Source organism: Solanum verrucosum, unplaced genomic scaffold, assembly GCF_900185275.1.
Source record: "Solanum verrucosum unplaced genomic scaffold, falcon-dt-bn FXZP01000229.1, whole genome shotgun sequence".
NCBI lineage: Eukaryota > Viridiplantae > Streptophyta > Magnoliopsida > Solanales > Solanaceae > Solanum > Solanum verrucosum.
The window spans coordinates 2,462,168-2,489,390 of NW_026020011.1; the positions used below are offsets into that span (position 1 = coordinate 2,462,168).

The 27,223-nt window shown below is 35.7% G+C and overlaps 2 protein-coding genes and 1 non-coding gene across 4 annotated transcripts in view; 2 read left to right on the forward strand and 1 right to left on the reverse strand.

Annotated features, from left to right (window-relative positions):
- The window catches only part of LOC125819978 (protein STAY-GREEN homolog, chloroplastic-like), a 110,521-nt gene that overhangs the window by 10,790 nt on the left and 72,508 nt on the right, over nt 1-27,223 (forward strand). The window lies entirely within an intron of this gene.
- LOC125820508 (small nucleolar RNA R71) lies at nt 677-783 on the reverse strand. The gene has a single exon (XR_007442524.1). It is a non-coding gene; the product is annotated as a small nucleolar RNA R71 (small nucleolar RNA).
- Nucleotides 1,355-2,194, forward strand: LOC125820325 (uncharacterized). The gene has a single exon (XM_049499765.1). It carries the CDS (start codon nt 1,355-1,357, stop codon nt 2,192-2,194), a length of 840 nt encoding a protein of 279 aa, XP_049355722.1.

Below are 27,223 nucleotides of genomic sequence, written 5' to 3' on the forward strand. Positions count from 1 at the left end.
TTGCGTGTGTGATTATACCGCAACAAGTTCTTGGCGCAACTGTCGGGGACTTTAGAATTATAAAGTATTTGATTTTTCTGAAGTTGAAACGCAAGTGTTGACAACTTGATCTTAGCATTCCATTGTTACAGGTTGAAACTCTAAACTGGACGACGATCAAGGATTATTATCGCCTCTCTCAGAACCTGAAAGATTCGTACACTTACATAGAAGGCAACAACGATTAGCATATCTGGTTCCCCAGTTATAAGTGAGCTAAAATCTCCTGGACCAAAAATAGAGGGAAAAAAACCTGAGACAATGGCTGCTGAGTTGAAAGTATGAGACGTGGTAATCCCACGCCCCACCAATGTGACTTCGTGCATACAGAAACCTAAACCTGGTGGGAGATTTGAACTGAAACAGAGTATGGTGCAAATTTTGCACACAAATGGGCAGTTTACTGGTCTTTAACATGAGAATCCCATGGTTCACATTCAGAACTTCCTCGAAATCAGTGATACTTACACTCCAACTGGGGTGAATAACGATTATGTGAGGCTCACCTTATTCCCCTTCTCTCTGCTTGGGGAAGCAAAAAAAATGGTTGAACTCAGAGCCTGCGAATTCAATTACCACCTGGGACGATTTGACACAGAAATTCCTCAACAGATTTATTCCATCTGGGAAAACAGCTAAGCTGATGAGTGATATTTTGAGTTTTAGGCAGAAGGGTGGTGAGAACTTGTACCAAGCTTGGGACAGGTTTAAATTGATGTTGATGAGCTGCCCTCATCATCATCAATCTAATGAGGTATTAGTCCATACCTTCATTGAAGAGTTGGAGCCTAACACCAAGATTTTACTTGATTCAGGTACAGGTGGACATGCCTTAGAGAAGACTTATGTTGAACTATTCACCTTGCTGAACCAGATCTCTCAGGGTAATCCAAAGTGGAACGGAGAGGGAATGAAACCTGTAGTACAGAAAACTGCAGGTATGCTGGAAGTAGATGCGATGACTGCTCTAACTGCACAGATTTCTGCTATGCAGAATATGATGAGTACACATTTTAGCAACATGGCATTGGGACAACAGCCTGTACAGGTTAATGCCGTTCAACAACCACCGTCTTGGTGTGAGATCTGCGGAGGTAGCGATCACGGTGCAGAGGTATGTGGTGTAAACCCATATTCTGTTAATTTTGTAGGAAATGCCCAGAGATGAGGATGCCAACAAAACTATGAAAACTCATATAACCCAAGTTAGCGAAACCACCCAAACTTTTCTTGGGGTGAAAATTAGAACCAGGGCCAAGGGTAAAACAATTATAGGCAACAAGACAATGCCAATGGGTATCAACCACAGGCGCAAATGGAGCAACCCAAGCAACAATCTGGAAACATGAGTGTGGAGGTGATGCTGAAAAAGATTATGGCTAACTTAGCCCAGTTAGCTGCTGATGTGAGAAATAATCAATTAGCTACACAGAATCTGGAGAAGCAATTTGGGCAGTTTCCTAGTTCCCAAAATTCACGATCGCAAGGAGGTTTGCCTGGAAACACTGACCCAAATCCTAAACAGGTGAATGCAGTAAGTACATGCAGTGGTTTGCAATTGGAGGAGTTAGCTCCTAAGAAAAGAGACACTGAAGTTATACACAAAGAGAGTGAACCTAAAGAGGGTGAGCTTAAGGAGAATGAAGTAGTTGCACCGGAAGAAAGAGTGCAACCAACAGTGAGACCACCTCCTCCATTTCCTCAGAAGTTCAAGAAACAAAAGGAGGACGAATGTTTTGGTAAGTTTCTCTCTCTCTTGAAACAAGTTCACATTAACTTTCCATTGGTAGATGTTTTGCAGGGTATACCCAGGTATGCGAAGTATGTGAATGAGACCGTAGCAAAAAAAATGAGGCTGACAAAGTATGAGATTGTGGCACTTACTGAAGAGTGCAACTCCAAAATTCAGAACAAGCTGCCTATTAAACTAAAACATCCGGATAGTTTTACTGTGCAGATTACTATAGGGCAAAGCATTCATGCTCGAGGATTGTGTGATCTAGGAGCGAGTATAAATTTGATGCCAACTTCTCTGTACAAAAAGTTGGGGTTGGGTAGTCCTAAACCAACTACCATAATTTTGCAGTTGGCGGATAGATCTGTAGCTAGACTTGAGGGTGTTGCGGAATATGTGTTAGTGCAAGTGGAACTCTGATTTTCCCAGTAGACTTTGTAGTTTTGAATTTCGAGCCTGATCCTGAGGTCCCTTTCATCTTAGGACGACCTTTCTTAGCAACTGATAAGGCGATGATAGATGTGGCGGCTGGGTAACTTACTATGAGAGCTCATGATAAAGTAGAGGTGTTTGATATGTACAAAGCCTTAAAAATGTCAGTTGTGTATGAGGAGCTGTCTGCCATAACTGTGATAGATTTTGAGGCAGAAACTAAATATATTGCAGCTAAGGATCCTCTAGAGCGAGTGTTGGTGGGGGATGACAGATATGGGGATGTTGAGGCACATGAAATGGTGCAATTCCTTGATATGTCACTTATAGTTACCTCTGGAGAGCGCTGAGAGCCTCTAAATAGGGTGTTTGGTCCTCCACCTAAACCCTTTATTGAAAAAGCACCCAAGCTAGAGTTGAAAACACTGCTAGCCCACCTCAGGTATGCATTTTTGGGTAAAGATAAAACTTTACTGGTTATTTTGTCTGCATCATTATTTGACAAACATGTGGAAGCCGCACTCCGCATTCTGAAGAGGAGGAAAACAACTCTGGGATGGCAAATGTCTAATATCCATGGTATTAGTCCTGCACTATATGCACACACTATACATGGAATAAGGGTACAAGGCAAGTGCACAGCATCCGCGGAGACTAAATCCATTGATGAATGATGTTATCAGAAAAGAGGTCATTAAGTGGCTGGATGAAGGGATTGTTTACCCAATATCTGACAGCAAATGGGTAAGTCCAGTGCAGTGTGTGCCCAAGAAGGGCAGAATGACAGTTGTGACCAATGAAAAAAATGAGTTGATCCCCACAAGAACAATGACAGGGTGGAGGATATGCATGGACTACAGAAAACTCAATGAAGCCACCAGGAAAGACCACTATCCAGTATCGTTCATTGATCATATGTTAGACAGATTGGCCGGACAAGAGTATTACTGTTTCCTTGATGACTATTCAAGGTATAATCAGATCGTCATTGCACTTGAGGATCAAGAGAAAACGACATTCACTTTCCCATATGGCACATATGCGTTCAAACGCATGCCATTCGGCTTGTGCAATGCCCCAACTAGATTTCAGAGATGTATGATGGAATTTTCCATGATATGGTGGAAGATTTTGTTGAAGTGTTCATGGATGATTTCTCGGTGTTTGGTGAGTCGTTCGAACTTTGTTTATTTAATCTTGACAGAGTTCTTGCTATGTGTGAAGAGACCAATTTGGTGCTAAACTGGGAGAAGTTCACTTCCTGGTTAGAGAAGAATTGTGTTGGGGTACAAGATATCCAAGAGTGGGCTAGAAGTAGACAAAGTGAAGGTGGAAGCGATTGAGAAGTTGCCACCACCAATATCAGTGAAGGGAGTGCGAAGCTTCCTTTGACATGCTGGTTTTTACAGGAGGTTTATCAAGGACTTCTCTAAAATTGCAAGACCTATGTGCACCTTATTAGAGAAAGAGATGAAATTTGTGTTTGATGAAAAATGCTTGCAAGCTTTTGAGATGTTGAAACAAAAGTTGATTGAGGCTCCTATTATTATTGCTCCAAATTGGGAGCTTTCATTTGAGCTGATGTGTGATGCTAGTGATATAGCAGTTAGGGAAGTTCTTGGTCAGAGAAAGGATAAGGTGTTTCACTCCATATACTATACGAGCAAAACACTTGACGCAGCCCAATCGAGCTACACCGTTATAGAGAAGGAGATGTTGGCATTGGTATTCGCATTTGACAAGTTTAGGTCATACTTGGTGGGAACCAAAGTGATAGTCTACACTGATCATTCGGCCATTCGGTACTTGTTCAACAAAAAGGATGCCAAACCTAGGTTGATTAGGTAGATCCTGTTGCTAGAAGAATTTGACCTCGAAATAAGAGATAAGAAGGGAACTGAGAACCAAATAGCTGTCATTTGTCCTGACTAGAGGATTCATCTCATGTGAACAATGAAGGGTAGATTCGTGAAGAGTTATTTGATGTGCAGTTGCTTGCTTTGGACATTGCTCAGGTTCCTTGGTATGCGGACATTGTGAATTTTTTGGTGAGTGGTTTATTTCCACCTGGGGCATCAACACATCAGAAACAGAGGTTAAAGTATGATGCACACTTCTATATATGGGATGATCCCTATTTGTTCAAGCAGGGTTCAGATCAGATGGTGAGAATGTGTATAGTTGAGCATGAGGCGACACAAAGGTTGGAGAGTTACCACGCATCACCATATGGTGGACATTATGGAGGTGAAAGAACTGCGTCTAAGGTATTGAAGTGTGGTTTCTTTTGGCCTACCTTATTTAAATATGCTGCTTTGTTTGTGAAGTGTTGTGATCAGTGCCGGAGGATGGGAACCATTTCGAAGAGGCATGAGATGCCATTGAACATCATACTAGAGGTGGAGATTTTTATGTGTGGGGAATAGACTTCATGGGACTATTCCTATCGTTCCGGGGTAATCAATACATTCTAGTCGCTGTGGACTACGTGTCTAAGTGGGTGGAGGTTGTTGCCTTGCCAACAAATGATGCCAAAGTGGTTGTCAAGTTCATCCGAAAGTACATCTTCACCAGGTTTGGAATGCCAAGGGTGATAATCAGTGATGGAGGTAAGCACTTTATCAATAATTCAGTTCGTAGTCTGTTAGCGAAGTATGGGGTGAAGCGCAAAGTGGCTATATCATATCATCCCCAAACTAGTGGGTAGGTAGAGGTATCAAACAGGGAGGTCAAGCAGATCCTCCAAAAGAATGTAAATGCCAAAATAAAATATTGGGCCGATAAGTTAGATAATGCCTTATGGGCATATCAGACTGCTTACAAGACACCGATATGGACTTTTCCTTATCGAATGGTGTTTGGGAAAGCTTGTCACTTACCAGTTGAGTTAGAGCACAAGGCATAGTGGGTGATCAAGAAGATGAATCTCGATGCTGAGTTAGCAGGCAGAAAGAGGATCACATAGCTGCACGAGCTAGAATAGTTTAGGCTTCACGCCTATGAAAATGTAAAGCTTTATAAAGAGAAAACCAAGAGGTGGCATGACAAGCATATTGTGTCACGCACCTTTGAGCCTGGTCAGTTAGTGTTACTTTTAAATTGTAGATTGAAGTTGTTCCCAGGGAAGCTTCAGTCTAAGTGGAGTGGTCCGTTTGAGGTGGTGAGGTTGACTCAACATGGTGTTGTAGAATTGCGTAACAAGGATAAAAGCTCTACTTTTCTTGTAAATGGTCAACGGGTCAAGCATTACTTCGGTAAGGATGTAGATCGTGAGTTAGAAGCACTCTCATTGAATGACGAATGAGCCATGAGATATCTAACATTCCGTATCTGAAACAAACCAAAAATGCATATTTTGAGAAGTTGCAGGTGCAACCCACGGTTGCCATCCATGGATTGTAGGTCAGACCACGATCCGTGCTGGTGGTTCGTGGTTCACAACTGCAACCCTTCCCTAAACCCAGCTCAGAAAATCGGCTAAGTCTCGACCCACAGACAGACCCACGGTTCGTAGGTCAGACCACGGTCCGTGGTTTATGTCCGTGGATCAAGACTCATTTACCCAGCCTCTGACATGAACTACGATCGACCAACACAGACCGTCATTCGATCCACGGTCTGTGGGTCTGACCGTAGGTGAGGGTCAACAGCCAGTTAGATGAAAATTATTGATTGAGTCAACTTCAAATGGTCATAACTCTTAGCACAAAATTAATTATGTGTCCTATGACCTATGTAAGATAGATAATTGAATCCTCTTTCCAACACCACCGAGTTTACTAAAGTCCGACCTCCGAGTAAAAAGTTATGCTTGTTTTAGTGAAGCCTTGTCGGGCAGACTTGACCGATGACTCCAATCGACGGACCGTAGATTGATCGAAGGCCCGTAGGTCTAGTTCGTCGATCACTCTGACAACAGTTAAGTCAGGGGTCTTTTGGTTTTTTCCTATTTCGTTTAAACCCTAATATACGTCGTTTAGACCCTAAATCATGAGGTTTTAATTAGTTTAAGCCTAGAAACATAACTAGAACTTATCTTAAGTCAAATCATTAATCAAAAAGTTAGAAAAATTAGAGCGTAAGAGGAAAAGAAAGGTCAAGAACCCTAGTTCAAGAACGCAACAAGGTTCCATCAGTTCCAGCCCCAAAATCAAAAGATTTCTCCGTGGAATTCGTCACCATGTATGTGGGATTTCACTAGTGGGTTCCTTTCGCCCATTAGGTCTTTATAATTCAGTCAGTTTTTTGATTCCCTTATTATGAATAGACCTATGGTTTCTAGAATTACAGCAGATCATCATGAATTAGTTATTAACATGTTCCAAATCAGATTATCATGTTATTCATCGTTTCTAGCATAAATTTCAGAACCCTAGCTATGTATTTCTTTAGTTCTTGTATTATACATGCTAGGTCAGATATCTCAGTTATTCAGTTATACATGCCTAAATTATTAATGCATCATTATCAGATTAATTGATGCATTCTCAGTTTGCATGTTCAGTTTTGAGCTATTCAGTATTTACATAAATTCAGTCATAATCAGTTAACCACTTAATTCATTGGGAATAGCATAATACTGAGTTGGAATAACGTTCAACGTACCCATATAGTCCCAGAACTACGAGCCACGTAGGTGTAAGTCCCCTATGTGGGCAACATCAGTGAAGGGAGTGCGAAGACATGTCTCTATACCTCTGGCAGGGTATATTGGGTTCTCTCGATGGGGCGTATACATCGGACTTCACATTTAGCTCATGTGGTTTTATGTCAGTTATTAGTAGCTCCCACAATTCAGTCAGATTCTAATGCATTGACCATTTATCAGTATATTCAATATTCAGTCTCAGCATGTTATAAATTAGTTATCGCATTCAGTTAGCTCAATATTTAGTATCTATATTGTCGCGCCCCGTTTTTCTCAAAACGGGTTTTGGTGCACTACCTAACAACTCTTTTGGGCTTTGGATTATTGAAGAGTCGTCACCTAATGAATTAAGGCGCGTTAGGGCACCTATCTAACTTAGTTAAATCTAACTAAGGTCAACGAACCAGAGATCAGGGTAAGGGTTCAAGTTACTTCGAGGGGAAGGTGTTAGGCATCCCTTGAGGTCCACAAATGTGGGTCCCGGCCGTGTCTCATGCAATTTATGTGGTGGTTACAAGTAGCAATTAAGGTCACTTCATTTATTATTTATTTAATTAGCATGATTACTGAGTGATAGATAATATTAAACAATTAAAGCCATTTTAATTATTTATTTAATTAATTAAGCATGCAAAACCTAAGTGATAACAATATTAAGCAATTAAGGGAACTTTATTATTTTAGTTAATTAGATAGGCATGCGAAACTAAATGATAATATAATAAATAAATATTACACAATAAATAAAGAGATGAGCGAGGGGATAGAAATTTGCACAATCAAATAGAATAAACAGTTTTTATATTATTATTTTAGCTGCCCCAAACAAATATAATAATAAACAAATAAAGGGACAAAGGAAAGGGAGAATCTGAAAGACTTAGGATCAACACTCGACTTTTCTTAATTTTGGATAGGCTTTCGTGTAGGGACAGACAAAACTGAGGTTTGTCTCTTTAAGCCTGAGTCGATGTCATCATCTCCGTAGGGCCTAAACTATCCCTACCCCACCACCGCATGTTTTACGTCTCTACAAGGTGCCTATCGTCCCCGCTTAAGGTCCAAGAGGCATTGGACTACTATTAGGATAGGTTTAGACTAAAATAAAATATATGTTTCTAATTAGGCCCACCTAGACACCAAGTCAAACAAATAGAACATCCATTTAGCACGTAAATCTCACATTGGCCTCTAGGTTTTTATTTAGCATGCTAGCAAACACATATAAAGTAAAAGGTTGCATGCTAAGTGTGTGTGCAGACAAACAAGCATTACAACAGTAAAATTACTTATAAGAATGACAAAATTGTCACAGACAAACAGATTTTAAAGGGACAAAAATTTATAATACTTCATTTGTTGATATTTTAAAAGTATAGCAGAAAAGTGATCACGCATGCAGAAATACTTTAAAACAGTAGCAGATTATTTATTGCGCGAATTAATTTAATACGTCAATTTGAAATGCGGAAAGTCAATAGTTGATTTTAATTAGGACAAGCAAGCGTCAAATGCAGAAAATATTATTTTAAAAAAAAAACAGTAGCAAAAGGTATTATTAGTGTAGAAATTAATTTTAAGTGACAGTTCAAATGCAGAAAATAATTAATTTGGGCGTGACTTATCAAGACAAATTTTAAATTAAACATGCAGAGGTTGGTTCATTTACATCATGAAACAATGGCAGAAAAGTGAACATAATGCAGAAAATAATTTCATCAGATTTGGTCAAGAGCAGATTACAATAGTTCAAATTTTATCATGCTAGAAATTAATAAACTATAGGCAAGATGTCTAAGTGAATATGCTAAAAATATTATTAGATCTATAGGCGGCAGGATGTCTAAATGATCAATGAACTGATATTTTATTAGCAAACTAGTTAGGATTTGATTATTACACGATAGGCTTGAGTTGTTAAACAAACATAAATCATTTGGGACATCGATTTTATTAGTTAAGCCTTATGGACATGATTTCTAAGTAAAGAACAAGATCTGCAACCTATTGATATGATTTCTACACCTGAATGATATATAGAATTACTTAGATCCTATAAGCATGATATCTAGATCAGATAAACGAGTTATTTAACAAACAATTATTTCATAAAAGAGAATTAGTGATGTAAATAACACAAGATGATAAACATGTAAAAGATTATTCATTGTTTTATTTATTATGCCGAAATTGTTAGTAGATTAGAACCTTGCTTTATCACATGACTAAACATAAGCAAAAATGGTTGATTTTATCTATTAGCGTCATTTACTAAAAGGCGGCATGCGATAGGCAATTAATTAGTATTTAAACAAGTATCAATTTTAAATATTAACTAAACAAGATTAAAACAAGTGATCAAGCAATTAACGTTTTAGTGAAGATCTAAGTGAAATTATTAAAAAAACGAACTATCGATCAATCACAATCCTATAGACATGCTTTCTAACACAAGTAAATTACGATATGAATAAACAAGTAGCATATAAATCCCCTCCCCCCTTTAGACAATCCCCAAATTATATCATATATATATAGGAGAGAGAGTTATACAAATATTACAACCGAAATAAAAGAACAAATGACTAAAATATACAACATTTAAATAAACTTAAATATAGCTCCACCTGGAAATCTCTTCTAGGAGATTCTTCAACACCCTGAACTCTAAGTTCAAAACCTGCTAAAAGGGATAATGTAGCACATATATATAGTGGCAAAATAATCGTAACATCAAATATGTATCAAATATTCATAGCAACAAATTACTTTCATACGTATAAGCAACACTCATAAAAAGTCAAAACAAACAAATAATGACCATAGACATTATCACATATAGAGAGAGGGAAGAACGAAAACTAATCCAGATGCTTCCTTTACCATTACAAACTTACATAGCGATATGGATGCAAAATAATATCAACGCTAAATAAGATTACTAACCAATTAGGCAGACAAGAAATATCAACAATGAAGACCTCTTAATCCAACTTTCGACCCGTACACAACAAAATAGCAAGTATAGAGAAGCTTTAATGTTTACTGGAAAACTTAAATCTATTTTGAAGAGTAGAAAGCAACATATATATATATTTTTTTTTTTTTTTATTCAAGTAAGAGCATATATGAGAGCAATATCAAAATGTGAGTCTGTCCCTTTGTGAGGAAAGGGGAGACTCTTTATATAGTGGGAGAGGGGTCAGCAATTAAGGGAAGAGAACAAATTAGAAGCAATTATCAAGACTTATTTCCTTAGCAAAATCTCAATCAGACCCAATTAAATTATCAAATAAAATAAAAGGAATATCAATCCACAAGGGATTAAGGCAAGCATGAATAATTTATGGCAATCAATAGATAACATAAGATACAAAGAGATACACATTACAAGGAAAGAAAAGTTATTACCCAAATTAAGTACCAAATATTCGTCAACCCTATTGTAACAATATTGATTGCCATATAAAAATAAATAATAAAAAAAATGGTCAACATATATAATTAATCAAATAATTAAGGAGTGCGCCATTAATTTCTATACAATCTAACTTATCAAATATATCAAGTATATAGTTACTGACATATATATAATAAACAAACAAATTTTGTACAACATTAAAAAAATACTATTGCCTTAATAAAGAGAGCCAGAGAAGGTATTTTGACGGGGTGAGCCAAATCAAAATTATTTTTACCAAATATATAAAAGCAAGAAATTTGCCCCTTTTTAGTTAAGGTAAAGAAAATCAATTACTCATAATACACCACGTAAAACAAGCAAGGAAGTAATAATTTAAGACAATCGTAAATTAATATAATCAAGCAAACATACATAATTATTTAAGACATAATATAGTCTTTCCAAAGAAATAAGCTCTCACATGTAATAATTTACCATAATCGACCATATCAAAAAATTGGTAACGAATACAATTTAGAGATGAGATGAAATCAAGGTTTATTCATAAGAGAGAATATTGACTAAATTCAGCAAATTGATTTAGAGATTGTTTGAGAATCGGAAGAAACGGACATCAATCTGATTTACCAATTTACCTATAAAATTGCTATCAAGTTACAACGCCAATTAAGGGAAATTAGCAAATAATAAACGGGATAAATCAATTTAAACAAAGAGGATTAGATATCACATTAGCATGCATTAAACAATTCAGCAATCATACTATCATTCATTTAAAGGCTTGAATCATATAACACCATAGACTGTCAAAAATTCACAAATTATTACGAATCGCCTCAAGATGGACACCAACATAGATGAAAATTTTAACATATAATTAAGTACAAACTAAAAGTCACACACGTATAAATTTCAAGAACACGCATCCCATATTCATGAAGATTTAGAAATAAAAAATAAATGTTCAATACCTGGGACAAATCTGTAGAGATCTGTCCTTATTAAAATGCTCTGTTTTCAGCTTGGTCGGACTATTGGAGTAGTAAATTCGTTGTTGTTATTGTCAGTTTTCGTAGCTACCTCGCCGGAGTTGCTGTTTCAACAGACTTTGCTAGCTGCTGGTGGTGTGCACTTCGCCGGGTACTGCTGTTGCTGGTTCTCGCGGCTGCTGCTGTTGTTGCCGGCTGGAGCTGTTGCCAGCGATGGAGGCTTGCTGGTGGCGTCGTCTGGTTGCTGCTGTTGCTGGTGGTCCTCGCCGGAAAGAGGATAGAGAGGAGGCACTGAATTGGCCGCCTGTAGCTGCTGGTCGGACAACAGCCTTCTCTGCTTGCTTCATCCTAAAGGAGAGTGAGGAGGGGGAGGAAGAGAGGAAGATGAGAAGGGAGAGAGAGGGTCTGCCTCCGATGGTTTTCGCCGGAAAAAATGGCGAGGAGGAGGGAGGTGCAGCTAGTTTGGGAGGAGAGGAGGAGATGAATGAATTAGTTTTTTAGGGGTTAGGTTCTTTTAGGCTAAAATTAGGAAATAAGGGTAGGTTTGATCTGGGCTATTGATCGATTTCGAGATGAGAGGCTGAGATTAAAAATAATTGAAATCGACGGTTAGGATTAAAGAAAAGGTTTTAAAATCAGATTAGAAGGTTGAAATTGAAATGACTAAAATTGCAATAACATGGCTAGAGTTGAAATGAAAAGGATGACTACTATTGAAATGAAATTGGAATTGAATAGGCTAGAATTAAAAGGAATTAGAATAAAATAGGCTAAGATTTAAATGATTTGGAGAGTTAGGAATTACTATCCAATTATATAAAATACTACATATTTTAAAATATCTCCATATATATTATACACATCTAATTTCTTAAAACATTCAAATAGGTAATTATTCCGAGTTGAACTATCGATAAAAATAAAATAATTTAATTAATAAATACAATAAATTTTTATAAATCAAGCTTACTAAAATACAATTTTTTTAGACAAAATCAACTAAAATCTTGAACTCGAAATATATTTTAAAAATACGTATTTAATCGAATAACATTCCTAAAAGGGTTAAAGGTCGGTCAAAATTGGGTGTCAACATATATTATGTTTAGATTATTTCATTGCTTAATTGCTTTGTTCACTTATATATGTTATTTCTGCTTTAATCTATCCTACATGCTCAGTACCTTTCAAGTACTGACGCATACGTGCGCTACATCTTCTCGTGATGTAGGTTCAGGTTCTCAGTATCTCGATCACGGTTAGATCGATTCCCGATCTCCAGTTCAGCAGAATCAGTGGTGAGTCCTCATTCTCTGAGGACAATAGTCATGAGTTTCATTTCAGTATTTTAGTCCTTTAGTTTCAGAAACTCTACCAGAACCCTTCTGAGTCTCTACTCTAGTCGGTGACCCAGTTATAGCTAGACGGGTATACATAAATTGCCCTGTCACAGTCTTTCAGAAAGCCACCTTAGCATATCTTGTAGAGGTAGAAATGGTAGACTTCGATGTCATTCTAGACATGGATTGGTTACATTCCTGTTATGCCTCAGTCGATTGTAAAACTAGGATTGTTCATTTTCAGTTTCCAGACTAACCAATCTTAGAAATGAAGGGTAGCAGCTTAACGCCTATAGGCCGATTCATTTCTTACCTTAAGGCTAGAAAGATGATCTCTAAGGGTTATCTCTATCATCTAGTTCTGGTTAAGGATTCTAGTTCCGAATCCCCAACTCTTGGGTTAGTTCCAGTGGTTAATGAGTTTCCAGAAGTGTTTCAAGAAGATCTTCCCGGAGTTCCTCCCGATAGGGAAATCAACTTTGAAATTGATCTCCTTCCAGATACCCAGCCTATTTTTATTCCTCCTTACAGAATGTCTCCAGCTGAGCTTAAGGAATTGAAACAGTAGTGGAAAGATCTTTTAGATAATGGATTCATCAGACCTAGTATTTCGCCATGGGGTGCACCAGTGTTGTTCGTAAAGAAGAAAGATGGTTCTCTCATAATGTGCATTGACTATAGACAGTTGAACAATGTCATAATCAAGAATAAGTATCCCATCCCCAGGATTGATGACTTGTTTAACCAACTTCAGGGTGCTAGTCATTTCTCAAAGATAGACCTCAGATCGGGTTAACATCAGCTTAAAGTCAGAGATAGTGACATTCTGAAGACAGCCTTCAGAACTCGGTATGGTCATTATGAATTTGTAGTCATGTCATTTAGACTAACCAATGCTCTTACAACTTTCATGGATTTGATGAACAGAGTGGTCAAGCAGTACTTGGACTTGTTCGTTATCGTCTTTGTTGATGGTATCCTCATTTACTCTAGGAATGAGGAAGAACATGCGAGTCACCTAAGAGTTGTTCTGTAAATTCTCAAAGATCGCCAGTTATTTGCAAAATTTAACAAGTGCGAGTTTTGGTTACAATCAGTTGCTTTCCTTGGGCATATTGTGTCCAGTGAAGGAATTCGAGTAGATTCCCAAAAGATAAAAGCAGTGAAACAATGGCCCAGACCTACCTCTGCTATAGATATCAGAAATTTCTTGGGGTCTAGCAGGTTATTATAGAAGGTTTGTGGAAGGATTTTCATCCATATCCTCACCATTGTCTAGGTTGACTCAGAAGATGGTCAAGTTTCAGTGGTCAGATGAATGTGAGAAAAGCTTCACAAAATTGAAAACTAGGTTGAATACAACTCCTGTCTTGACTCTACCAGAGGGTTCAGATGGTTATGTGATCTATTGTGATGCATCTAGGGTCGGCCTAGGTTGCGCGTTGATGCAACGAGGTAAGGTTATAGCTTATGCTTCTAGACAGCTTAAGGTGCACGAGAAGAACTACCCAACTCATGACCTCGAGCTAGCAGCAATGGTGTTTGCACTTAAGATTTGGAGACATTACTTGTATGGTGTTTACATAGATGTGTTCACAGATCATAAGACCCTTCAGTATGTGTTCACCCAGAAAGAATTGAATCATCGCCAGAGAAGATGGCTAGAGTTCCTTAAAGATTATGATATGAGCGCGCATTACCATCCGGGTAAGGTGAATGTAGTAGCAGATGCCCTTAGCAGACTATCTATGGGTAGTGTAGCACATGTTGAGGAAGAAATGAGAGAACTAGCAAAGGATGTTCACAGACTTGCTCACCTAGGAGTTCATCTTATGAGCATATCAGATGGTGGTGTAAAAATTCAGAATGGGGAAAAATCTTCTTTGGTAGTGGAAGTTAAGGAAAAATAAGACAGTGATATGATATTGCTTGAACTCAAGGGTGCAGTCCATCAACAGAGAGTTGAGGTTTTCTCTTAAAGGGGGAGATGGTGTGCTTCGCTACCAGGGTCGATTATGTGTTCCTAATGTGGGCGAGTTGAGACAACATATTCTTGCAGTGGCCTATAACTCCAGATATTCTATTCATCCAGGTGCCACTAAGATGTACCGCGATTTGCGGGAAGTCTATTGGTGGAATGGTATGAAAAGAGATATAGCACACTTTGTGGCTAAGTGCCCCAATTGCCAGTAAATCAAGTTAAAACATCAGAAACCAGGAGGTATGACTCAAGAGATTGACATTCCTTCTTGGAAGTGGGAAGTGATCAACATGGACTTCATCACATGTTTACCTCGTACTCGCAGACAACATGACTCCATTTAGGTGATTGTTGATAGGGTTACTAAGTCTTCTCGCTTTTTGGCGGTCAGGACTACAGATTCGGCGGAGGATTACACCAAGCTTTACATTAATGAAATTGTGAGGTTGTATCTTTGTTTATCATCTCAGATAGAGGTCCTCAGTTTACCTCTCATTTCTGGAAGTCATTTCAGAAGGGTCTTAGTACTCAGGTTAACCTTAGCACAACATTTCATCCACAGATGGATGGTTATGCAGAATGTACTATTTAGACCTTAGAAGGCATGTTGAGAGCATGTGTGATCGACTTCAAGAGTAGTTGGGATGATCACCTTCCTCTTATTGAGTTCGCCTACAACAATAGTTACCATTCCAGCATTCAGATGGCCCCTTATGAGGGATTGTATGGGCGTAGATGTAGATCTCCAGTTGGTTGGTTTTGTAGTAGGTGAAACAGCCTTGATAGGACCAGATTTGGTCCTTGATGCTATGGAGAAAGTGTAACTTATTAGAGATAGACTTAAGACGGCCCAGAGTCACCAGAAGTCTTATGCAGATGTGAGAATAAGGGAACTAGAGTTCCAAGTTGATGATTAGGTTTTCCTGAAAGTGTCACCTATGAAGGGGGTGATGAGATTTGGCAAGAAAGAAAGCTCAGTCCCAGATATGTAGGCCATTACCGTATCTTGAAAAAAATTGGTAAAATGGCTTATGAGTTAGAGTTGCCAGTAGATTTAGTAGCAGTGCATCCAGTCTTTCACATTTCGCTTTTGAAGAAGTGTGTGGGTGACCCAGCATATGTAGTGCCACTAAAGACTGTGGCTGTAAAAGATAGCATTTCTTGTGAGGATGTACCAGTTGAGATTCTTGATCGTCAGGTTAAAAGGTTGAGAAACAAAGAAGTCACTTCAATCAAGGTTTTGGGGAGGAGTCAGTCCGTAGAGGGAGCTACTTAGGAAGCAGAAGCAACCATGTAGTGCAAGTATCCTCACGTCTTTCCTTTCGATTCCACTCCAGCTTGAGGTAATAGTTCCTCTTCAGTTTTTCAGTCATTCATGCGTAAATTCAGTCTTAGAATCATGTTCCTTCAGTTTGTACTTGCAATTTCAGCGTATTTGCATGTTCTTGGAACTCAGTTCAGTCATAAATTCAGTTCTCAGTGTTTAGTGGTAGGTATTGCAGCCATTTCCCTCAATTTCAGCTAGTTTAGTCTTCATTCAAGGACGAATGGTCCCAAGGGGGAGATAATGTAACACCCCATATTTGAAACACACCAAAAATGCAGATTTTGAGAAGTTGCAGATGCAACCCACGATTGCCATTCACGGACCATAGGTCAGACCACAGTCCGTGCTGGTGGTCCGTGGTTCACAACTGCAACCCCTCCCTAAACCCAGCTCAGAAAATTGGCTAAGTCTCGACCCACGATCCGTGGTCTGTGTCCATGGATCAAGACTCATTTACTGACTCATGAGGTTTTAGTTAGTTTAAGCCTAGAAACATAACTAGAACTTATCCAAGTCAAATCAGTAATAAAAAAGATAGAAAATTAGAGCGTAAGAGGAGAAGAAAGGTCAAGAACCCTAGTTCAAGAACGTAGCAAGGTTCCATCAGTTCTAGCCCCAGAATCGAAAGATTTCTTCGTGGAATTCGTCACCATGTATGTGGGATTTCACTAGTAGGTTCCTTTCTCCCATTAGGTCTCTAGAATTAAGTCAGTTTCTTGATTCCCTTATTATGAATAGACCTAGGGTTTATAGAATTATAGCAGATCATCATGAATTAGTTATTAACATGTTCCAAATCAGATTATCATGTTATTTCATCATTTCTCGCATGAATTTCAGAACCCTAGCTATGTATTTCTTTAGTTCTTGTATTACACATGCTAGGTCAGATATCTCAGTTATTCAGTTTTACATGTCTCAGTTATTAATGCATCATTATCAGATTAATTGTTGCATTCTCAGTTTGCATGTTCAGTTTTGAGCTATCCAGTATTTACATAAATTCAGTCATAAACAGTTAACCACTTAATTCATTGGGAGTAGCATAATACCGAGTTGGACTAGGGTTTAACGTACCCATATAGTCCAAAACTGCTAGCCACGTAGGTGGAAGTCCCCTCTGTGGGCAACATCAGTGAAGAGAGTGCGAAGGCATGTCTCTATACCTCTGGCAGGGTATATCGAGTCCTTTTGATGAGGCATATATATCGGACTCCACATTTAGCTTATATGGTTTTATGTCGGTTATTAGTAGCTTGCACAGTGCAGTCAGATTCTATTTCATTGACCATTTATCAGTATATTCAGTATTCAGTATCAACATGTAATAAATTGGTCATTGCATTCAGTTAGCTCAGTATTCAGTATCTATATCATGTTCAGATTATTTCATTGCTTTATTGCTTTGTTCAATTATATGTTATTTCAGCTTTACTCTACCCTACATGCTCAGTACCTTTCAAGTACTGACGCATACGAGCGCTACATCTTTTCGTGATGTAGATTTAGGTTCTCAGCATCTAGATCACGCTTAGATCGATTCTCGATCTAGATCGCTTAGATGGATAATTCATTTGGTTGTGTTTTAGGACAACATGACATTACGGGAAAAAAGGAACAAGCCATTTATTATTTGAGCAAAAAGTTCACAAGCTATGAGGCAAAGTACACTCTATTAGAAAAGACTTGTTGCGCTTTGACTTGGGTTGCCCAAAAATTGAAACACTATCTTTTGTCCTACACGACCTATCTTATATCTCGAATGGATCCTTTGAAATATATTTTTCAAAAATCTATGCCAACAGGTAGGTTGGCAAAATGACAGATTTTACTTACGGAATTTGATATTATTTATGTCACTCGCACCGCCATGAAAGCACAAACGTTGGCCGATCATTTAGCAGAGAATTCGGTCGATGACGAATACGAGCCCTTAAGGACATACTTCCCTGATGAAGAAATCAACTCTATTGAAGAAGAAATTCCTAATGATGGTCACATGTGGAAATTATATTTTGATGGGGCTGTCAACAAAAATGGAGTAGGAATTGGGGCAGTTCTTATCTCACCAAACGAATGTCATTATCCTGCCACAACACGACTTCGATTCTTTTCTACCAACAACACGATAGAATACGAAGCTTGCATCATGGGTTTGAATATGGAAATAAATCTGGATGTGCAGGAGTTGGTGGTTTTAGGGGATTCCAATTTGCTCATTCGACAAGCTCGAGGCGAATGGAAGACTCGAGACATTAAACTCATGCCGTACAAACAATGTTTAGAAAACCTCATCAAAAGATTCAAGTCCATTGAATTCAGGTACATTCCGATTTGTACGCAGGTGCGATCAGTGCCAAATTCATAGAGACTTGATTCACTCACCCCCTTTAGAGTTGCACCCTATGTCTGCTCCGTGGCCTTTTGTGGCTTGAGAAATGGACGTTATTGGGCCGATTGAGCCGAAAGCATCTAATGGGCATCGGTTTATTTTAGTTGCTATCGACTACTTTACCAAATGGGTGGAAGCTGTCACATTCAAATCAGTCACCAAGAAAGCAGTGGTGGACTTTGTTCATTCAAACATCATATGTCGTTTCGGCATACCAAAAATCATTATTACAGACAATGCAATGAATCTCAACAGCCACCGATGAAGGAAGTTTGTGAGCAATTTAAAATTGTTCATCGTCATTCAACCCCTTATCGACCCAAAGCAAATAGGGTTATTGAAGCGGCAAATAAAAACATTAAGAAGATTCTTTGGAGAATGGTGTAAGGATCTAGGCAGTGGCATGAAAAACTACCATTTGCTCTCTTGGGATACCGCACGACTATTCGTACGTCAGTCGGTGCAACTCCTTACATATTGGTTTACGGAACTGAGGCTGTCATACCCGCAGAAGTTGAAATCCCTTCTCTTCGAATCATTGTCGAAGCAGAAATTGAGGACACGGAATGGGTTAAATCAAGGTTAGAACAATTAGCACTGATAGGCGAAAAACGGTTGACATCAATTTGCTTTGGTCAATTATATCAGCAGAGGATGGCTCGAGCTTATAACAAGAAGGTACGCCCAAGAAATTTTAAAGTCGGTCAACTTGTTGTGAAACACATCCTTCCCCATCAAGACGAGGCCAAAGGAAAGTTTGCCCCAAATTGGCAAGACCCTTATGTTATTAAACAAGTGCTATCAAAAGGAGCTTTGCAACTGGCAAATATGGAGGGAAATGCGATGGACACAATTGTTAACGCAGATTCGATCAAAAGATACTACGCCTAACACTCTTTGTTATGACACTCTCATGATTGACATTCTCAAGATGAGAGGATAAAAATTATCCTCCTTTATTTCAAACACCACTTGTCTGGTGCAAAAAAAAAAAGAAAAAAACAAGAGAATTAAAAAAAAAAAGGTTTCATTGAACTACGTTCGACCTGATTCCTAAGAGGATACGTAGGGAGCCCTTCATTGGGGTTCGGTCTAATCATTGAATAAAACAATAATCATGTTCTTCAATTCTCCAAGGGTGAGACATGACATTGTGACCTACGGTATGTTACAAATAAAATAAAAAAAATAAAAAAATGAGAGAGTCTTATGAGTGAAAACCCTTGATAACGTTCAAATATACTTCTTGAAAAGAAATATAAACGATCGTATGCAATATATTTACCCAACTATGAGTCGGGGTCGATCCCACAGAGAATATGGAAAAATATTGTCAATAGTAAATATTTAACTCGATAGTCGTTATATAACAATGGGGGGGTTAAATTTGAAATAAAATAAACAAACAATAAAAAGATAGCTTTGAACTAAGTATTTATTTATATTCAAATTATTAAAAGTAACTAGGAATGTGTTCCTCATAAGCTCATAATGCAGTAATCCTAATAATAGTAATCATTTTCTAGTGTATTACATGCAAAGTGATAAGTTAGGTATCTCTAAATCCTTGGTCCGACATCTAGAGAATTTCACACCGCACCTTGGTTCGGCTACGTGTGTATAATTTACTAACCCTTACCTATACCTCCTATTAGACATCATAATCGATGTTTGGCTTAGTTATTACTTCGCACCAATCGACACTAGCCTATTAGATAGTATCACACTAAATCTATGTTGATAATTTTTTTCTTGTTAATTACCTCCTTAGTCCGGCAAGTAGTAACAAGGCGAGTTCTAACGTTGGCCACCGTTAAAAAGACTTCTAAACGAAAGAATTATCAATGCATGCAAAATACTAGTCAAGATTTGCTTATTTACTATTCATACTTTGTTAATCGCTCATGGTTCCCACAACCCTAATTTTGAAAGTTAGCTACTCATTATCTCAAAAACACAATCAAAATTTATTAAAATAAATATGTTTGTGTTAATCATAAAAAGTTAAGAACAATAGCTAAACTATCTTTTATTAATCACGAATACAAATAAATAATAAAGGAGAAGAAAGAATAAACCACAATTCTCCGGCCTCCACGGCGGCTCTTCCAAAGTTCCTAAGCTAGAAGAAAATTTATATTGTGTCTTGTATCTTGGTTCTTGGCTCCCTAAAGAATAATTTTTCATGCCCTATTTATAGACATAGAAACCCTAAATAAAATAATGAAGTTCAAGACAAATTAGGAAAAACAAAACCCAATTAAATTGGGTTTCCAATTGCTCGCTGGATTTCTTCAAATTGTTGGCGGCAGAGGGACGGTTAGCTATAGGCACGTGGCAGCAGTGAGCCAAATTCAAATTGAATTGGAAAGTCCTTCTTTGCATCATATATAAAAATATATTATTTTAATAAATTTAATCCATTAAGCTGTCTGCTTGATTTCCTTCTTCAACCTTCCATCTTTAATTCGTTTTAGCTCCAAACTTCTTTAACTTTACGTCAATTTACTCCTACAAATAAAATACACTATTTAGCACAATTTATAAAATTAATGCTCATAAAGGACATATATAAATAATAAATGTGAGGAAATAATGATTAAAAATATGTATTTTTAGTCTCACATCAACCCTCACGGGCACCATAAGACGATAATAAGTTGAGAGACAGAGATAAGAATGTCTTATTGGTGGAAAACCATGAAGGGCACCATTGATCAAATGATGACATTCCGTCTTGGCATGAGCACACAATCAAGATAGAAGTCAGACTATAGACTTGAAGGTACAACATTGTTTCATGAGATTCAGACAACTTAGAAGGATCAAACGTTCAGTCCAAATCCATGTCATGATTCATTAAGGTGGTCACGTACTTTCAGATAAGATTCTTTTCATTCATTTTAAACATTTACTTATTTCCTTCTTCTAGAGACATAACTTTTCTTTCATAACCATTTCATTTGTGTCATTTGTACTTGTGTTCGGTATTATTTGAGTCTCATTCAGCATAAACTCGCATCAAGTGAGAAAATCAAATTAAAGTAGTGAAATTGACTATGGTATTTCCAGTTGAATGTTGGGGGCATGCACAACATTGACTAGGGCTGTGAACCGATCGAAAAAAAAATATATCAAAAAAATCGATACCGTGTGAAAATCGGTAAAGCAAGAAAGTTGTTTTGGAAAGGATGAACCCCACAACGTGCACAAGATAAAAATGAGTCAAAATATTCATAAGAAGTGTTTCAAGGGAAGATAAGGACCGTCTATAAAGCATTTTCAAGCTATTCGCGCGATCGTCAATATGATGATTCTTTCAACCAACACAGATTCAAAGTCAAACTCCACAAGATATTCGAAGTCACAAACCAACCACCGTTTAGAAAATCTAACTAAATATTCTTTGTTTTAAAATAGGTACAAAGAAAAATCGTGCAAGTAATTCGCGAGAGTCAAACGCCACCACGTAAGTTCTTGAATCTCTGTCTCTCCTACCATATGCACCACAATAATAATGATAACAATAAAAAAAAAAGATTATTTTTCTTAATAAAATCTGGGGCATTTTATTTTATTTTTATTTTTGTTTATTTCTTTTATGTTTGGAAAATGTACAAAAATAAAAATAAAATAAAATAAATGATCTTAAGTATAATAATAATAATAATAATAATGTAAGTAAAAAAAATAAAAAATAAAAATAAAAATAAAAATAAAATAAAATAAAATAATATATATATATATATATATATGACCCGATTTTTATTTTTTCATGTCTTTACAGGGCTCAATAATCCCTGGTTACATATAGAGCACAATAATCCCTATTTTATTTTTCATGTCTTCACAGGGCACGATAATCCCTGGTTGCATATAGGGCACAATAACCCCTATTTTTTTTAAAAAAAAATTCATGTCTTCATAGGGCACAATAACGCCTGGTTGCATATAGGGCACAATAACCCCTATTTTATTTTTCATGTCTTCACAGAGTACAATAATCCCCAGTTGCATATAGGTCACAAAAACCCCTATTTTTATTTTTATGTCTTCACAGGGCACAATAACCCCTGGTTGAATATAGGGCATAATAATCCCTATTTTATTTTTTATGTTTTCACATGGTACAATAATCTCTGGTTGCATATAGGGCACAATAACCCCTATTTTATTTTTTTTCATGTCTTCACAGGGCACAATAACCCCTGGTTGCATATAGGGCACAATAACTCCTATTTTATTTTATTTTTTCATGTCTTCACAGGGCACAATAACCCCCTGGTTGCATATAGGGCATAATAACTCCTATTTTATTTTATTTTTTAATGTTTTCACAAGGCACAATAACCCCTGGTTGCATATAGAGCACATTTCATGTCTTCACAGGGCAAAATAATCCCTGATTGCGTGTAGGGCACAATAACTCCTATCTTATTTTTTATGACTTCACAAGGTGTAATAACCTCTGGTTATATTTGGCACAAATCTCACTTTATTTTTAAAAGTATATTATTATTATTATGCCTAGTATAAACTTTTATAGCTTTCATCAATAATTCACAAAATTTTCCTAGTGCATACTGGGGCAAAAATTTTGTTTCGTTTGTTTGTTTTGTTTTATAGCGTGTAGGTTTCTACATAGTATACCAATTTGAAGTTCAAGAATAAAATCCTCGTTTTGATTAGAGAAACGAAGAATGTCAGATGTCAATGACATTTAGAGTCGCTTTCAACCCATGTAACAGCTCAACATATCATGAATCATCTTCTCAAGAAAACAAGCATTCAAGAATATCATGTGGAAGAACGTCAACGACTCAAGCCAAATCATAAGTTTCAGATCATAAATTCAAATATCAAGATGAAAGTTCGGAATCGATGTACCTACCCAAAGAGGGTGAAGCAATAACCGAAGATTCAAAATGAAGACTCAGTACTAGTGGAGTAGATATGATTTTGTATCTTTCCCTTCTCTCTTATTGTATTTTTCCTTCTAATGTAACAGCTGGAGCTACGAACCGGAACCTCGACAAAACATCATTCGACTACCTAAAATTATTCTCCCGTCCCTTCCTATATATTAACTACACCTGATTCCTTATCATTAACTCAGGATAGGTAGTTTGTCTAAAGTTAGGGCGTGGTCAAACCTCTTCTCTTTTATTTATTTTCACATTTTTGGATCAATGTGTCAGTAAAAAATTAGTCACATTGTTCACGTCTTTGCATGAAAACTCTTCATGTTTTTCCAAGCAAAGAGGGGCATACTGTGAACACCTAATTTTTGACCAAAACATAATGATTCTACACCCAATTTTAATATTTCAGCAGGGTTATATTTAAAATAAATGAAAAACAAATAACTGAAAATTACAACAAATTATAAGCTCACTTTATATTTAAAGTTTAATAAAGAAAGCTTTTGAATTTAACGTATTTTGTTTTACCATTTCAACTTTTATCTAGTCCAAAAAAATAATAATAGTCGTATATATCATGGAAAAGTAGAAAAAAATAAAATAATAAAAGATAAAAAGAAGAGTCCTAAAAAATTCAAATTACCTTACCTTTATCCTAATTACCCCCAACTTTCTTAACTTATTTGCTAAAAATCCTCATCCCATTTAGTTTTTTTTTTCTTCTATTTTTTTTCCCCTCTTGCACGATCTTTTCTCTTTTTATTTTTTTTACACGTTTCTTTTTTCTTTTCTTTCTTTTCTGTTCGTTCTTTCTTTATTTTTTTTTATTTTTTTTATTTGTTTGTTAATATTATATTACTATTTTTCTTCCTTTATCTCAATCCTAAAATTCTCAACTAAATTTTAAATTAAATCATATTCCCACTCCATCACATTCCTATTAATTAGCACCAGACTCACACCCCAAACTATTATAAAAAATATACGCTTAGTAAAGAAAAAAATAGACGCATACACACAGAAAAAAAATAGAAACACAGAGAGAGAAAAAAATATAACAAAAAGTGAGTTTTATTTTTTGAGAATTAGGTCAGCGTTCGAGGTTTCGTTCAAGGTTTCGGATTCGTGGCTCTTTAAAGTTAATATTAGCTATTAACTTTGGAAATCAGTAGATAGTAGCAGTTGTTTTTGTGGTATCAATTTTCGCAGCGAGGTAACTCTAAATTCTCGCATGATTTAAATAGAATACTTGTATGAAAACTCGATTCCAATAATATGAAGTTCTTTGAATAACATATTATTATTATGTAATATCAATATGTGATGTATGTTGTGATTATTTTTGAGAATTTATGAATGCTTAGGAAAACGAAACGAAGATGTTTCTTGTTAAAAAAATAATATAAAAATAAAAATAAATGATGTACCATACATATTTTTATTTTGTCTTATGCTCTTTAGATGCACTTGATATTAAAATTGGTTTCATGATATTTAATTTTAAATAGATAATATTTCTTGGAGCTTAGTTTTCATTTAAGAACTTTTGTTGAAATTATTTGTAGACTTGTTAGCTTTTGATGTAAATAAAAAAAAACTTAATTAATTAATGATTCAGAAAAGCTATCTGGAATATGTTTGTCCTTTTATTTTTATTTTTGATAAAAAATAGTTTATCTTGATAATAAGCATAGGAAAACTATTACTTTAAGTGGAATTGTTAATTAAGAGGAGAATAAATCTTATTTAGAAATTTAGTATTAAGAATAATAATATTATCATTATTATAAATAATAATAATAATAATAACAAAAAATAAAGAGGAAAACTAATAAATAAATAAAGAATAAAAAAAATAAAGAAGAAAAGTAGAAAGAAACAGAACAAAAACTTAAAAAGAGAAAAAAAATGATTAAAACAATAAAATAAAATAAACAATAAAAAAAAAAAGACAAGAAGCAGAATGTCCAAAAAGAATAAAAAATATAAAAAGGATAAAGTAAAAAAAAAACGGAAAATAAAATACAAAGAGACAAAAAAAATAAAATTAAAAAATTAATTAATAAAACCCAAAACTTAAAAAAAAAAAAAAAAAAAAAAAAATCAAGAAGGAGAAATCTTTCTAAAAAATAGTCCTAATCTATTTAGAATTTCTTGCTAAAACTAATTTCAGATCACATAAAATTTTATTTCTATTCTAAATCTGATTAAAAAGAATACAATCCTAAAATACTTAAACTCAAAAAATCTCAATCCTAAACAAATTCTAATTCCTAGCAATTAGATAGCTATATATTTTCTATCTACAATAAAATTAAATAAATAAATACAAATACATGAAAAAGAAAAGGAGAAGAAAAGAAATTACAAGACATTTCAAGAGTTGTAAATATCAATCTATTAACTTTACTTTATTATGTTTGAATAAATTTATGTGATATACATTTTTTTAATTTTTTTTTAATTAACGAACATAAATTAATATAATATAAATAGGTTTAAAATAAATCAAATGATGAGGTAAATAACTTTTATTAATAAGTTAATAATACAATATTCGAAAATTAATTTAAGTTATATATAGTCAATGAAGCGACTGTGCTAGAATCACGGGACTCGAGGGGTGCCTAATACCTTCCCCTTGGTCAACAGAATTCCTTACCCGATCTTTGTTTTCGCAGACCAATAAAAATAAAGAGTTAAATTTCCTTTTGATTAGAGATTTAAATAATAAGGTGACTTGGAACACCAAAACTCAATTCCAAGTGGCGACTCTGAATAATAAAATAATCCCTTTTCAAAATGTCACTTTAATTGGAGAAACTCTTTTTTCTTTCAAAACATACTTAAATTAATTTTGAGGGAAAAAAAGAGGCGTGACAGATGGCGACTCCGCTGGTGATAACCATAATTCGAGCTTGTAAATATTGACTTGTGTATGACTTTATTTATTTATTTCTTCATTTATGTTTTGGATATTGTATTTATTGACTGAATGTGCTAATTATTTTTAATATTATTTGCATTACATTATAATTGTTTTCTCTCGCACAACTCTCTGAGTCTTCTATAATACAATTATGAGAATTGCGACTGCGCACCCCACTTCTGTCAAGATAGCCAGTGGATCGAAAATCCATGGCGAAAGATTTTTAGTCACACATGTTTAGAAAGGGTAGCACCCATGCACAAAGCAGGAAAGCGCTGCTATCGGTACGTTGCTACTCCCTAACTCGAGTTGTTCGCTCGTTTTACAGCCAGTTTAGATACCTTTCTCTACAAGTTCATCCTTAGTAGAACTAAAACTTTCAGACATGATATCCTTACTAGGTTTCACTTTATCTGCATCATGTGCATTTAACTTAGCAAAATTCGGCATAGGGGTCGGGTTTGTCTAGGACAGGTGCCTTTTCTTGAGACCATCATGTATATTCTTGTGCTACTTGTTGCATCATGTGGAAGACTAGAACAAATGTTGACCGACTTTAGATAATTGACTAAAGAAGAAATGTCTATTTTACCCATTTTCAGCAAATGATTCAAGATAAACATATTGAAAATAATGTATATATATATATATATATAATATATATATATACTCGCTTTTATCAAATCATCAAGTTTTACAAAAAATAAAAAAATAAAAAATAAATACATAAATAAAAAAGGTTATAATAATAATAAAAAAAATAATGCAATAAAATAAATTATTATATATATGTATGTCTTTAAATTTGTTTAAATAGGGCATATCCACCTTCTTTTTATTTCTTTTTCTTTCTGTTCTTCATGATTCAATTGTCAAAATTATCTCTTTATCCGGTCAGTTTCTCTGAAAACAACCTAGGCTTCCCTTAAGAAAGGTCAACAAAAGTCGTTTTCGAAAGAATGACCACTTTAGGCATTCTGAGTCATTTTTCATATATTTTTTTTCTATTATTTTAACTACTCCAACAAATGATTTCGAATTATCAAAATTTCATAAGTTAAATTT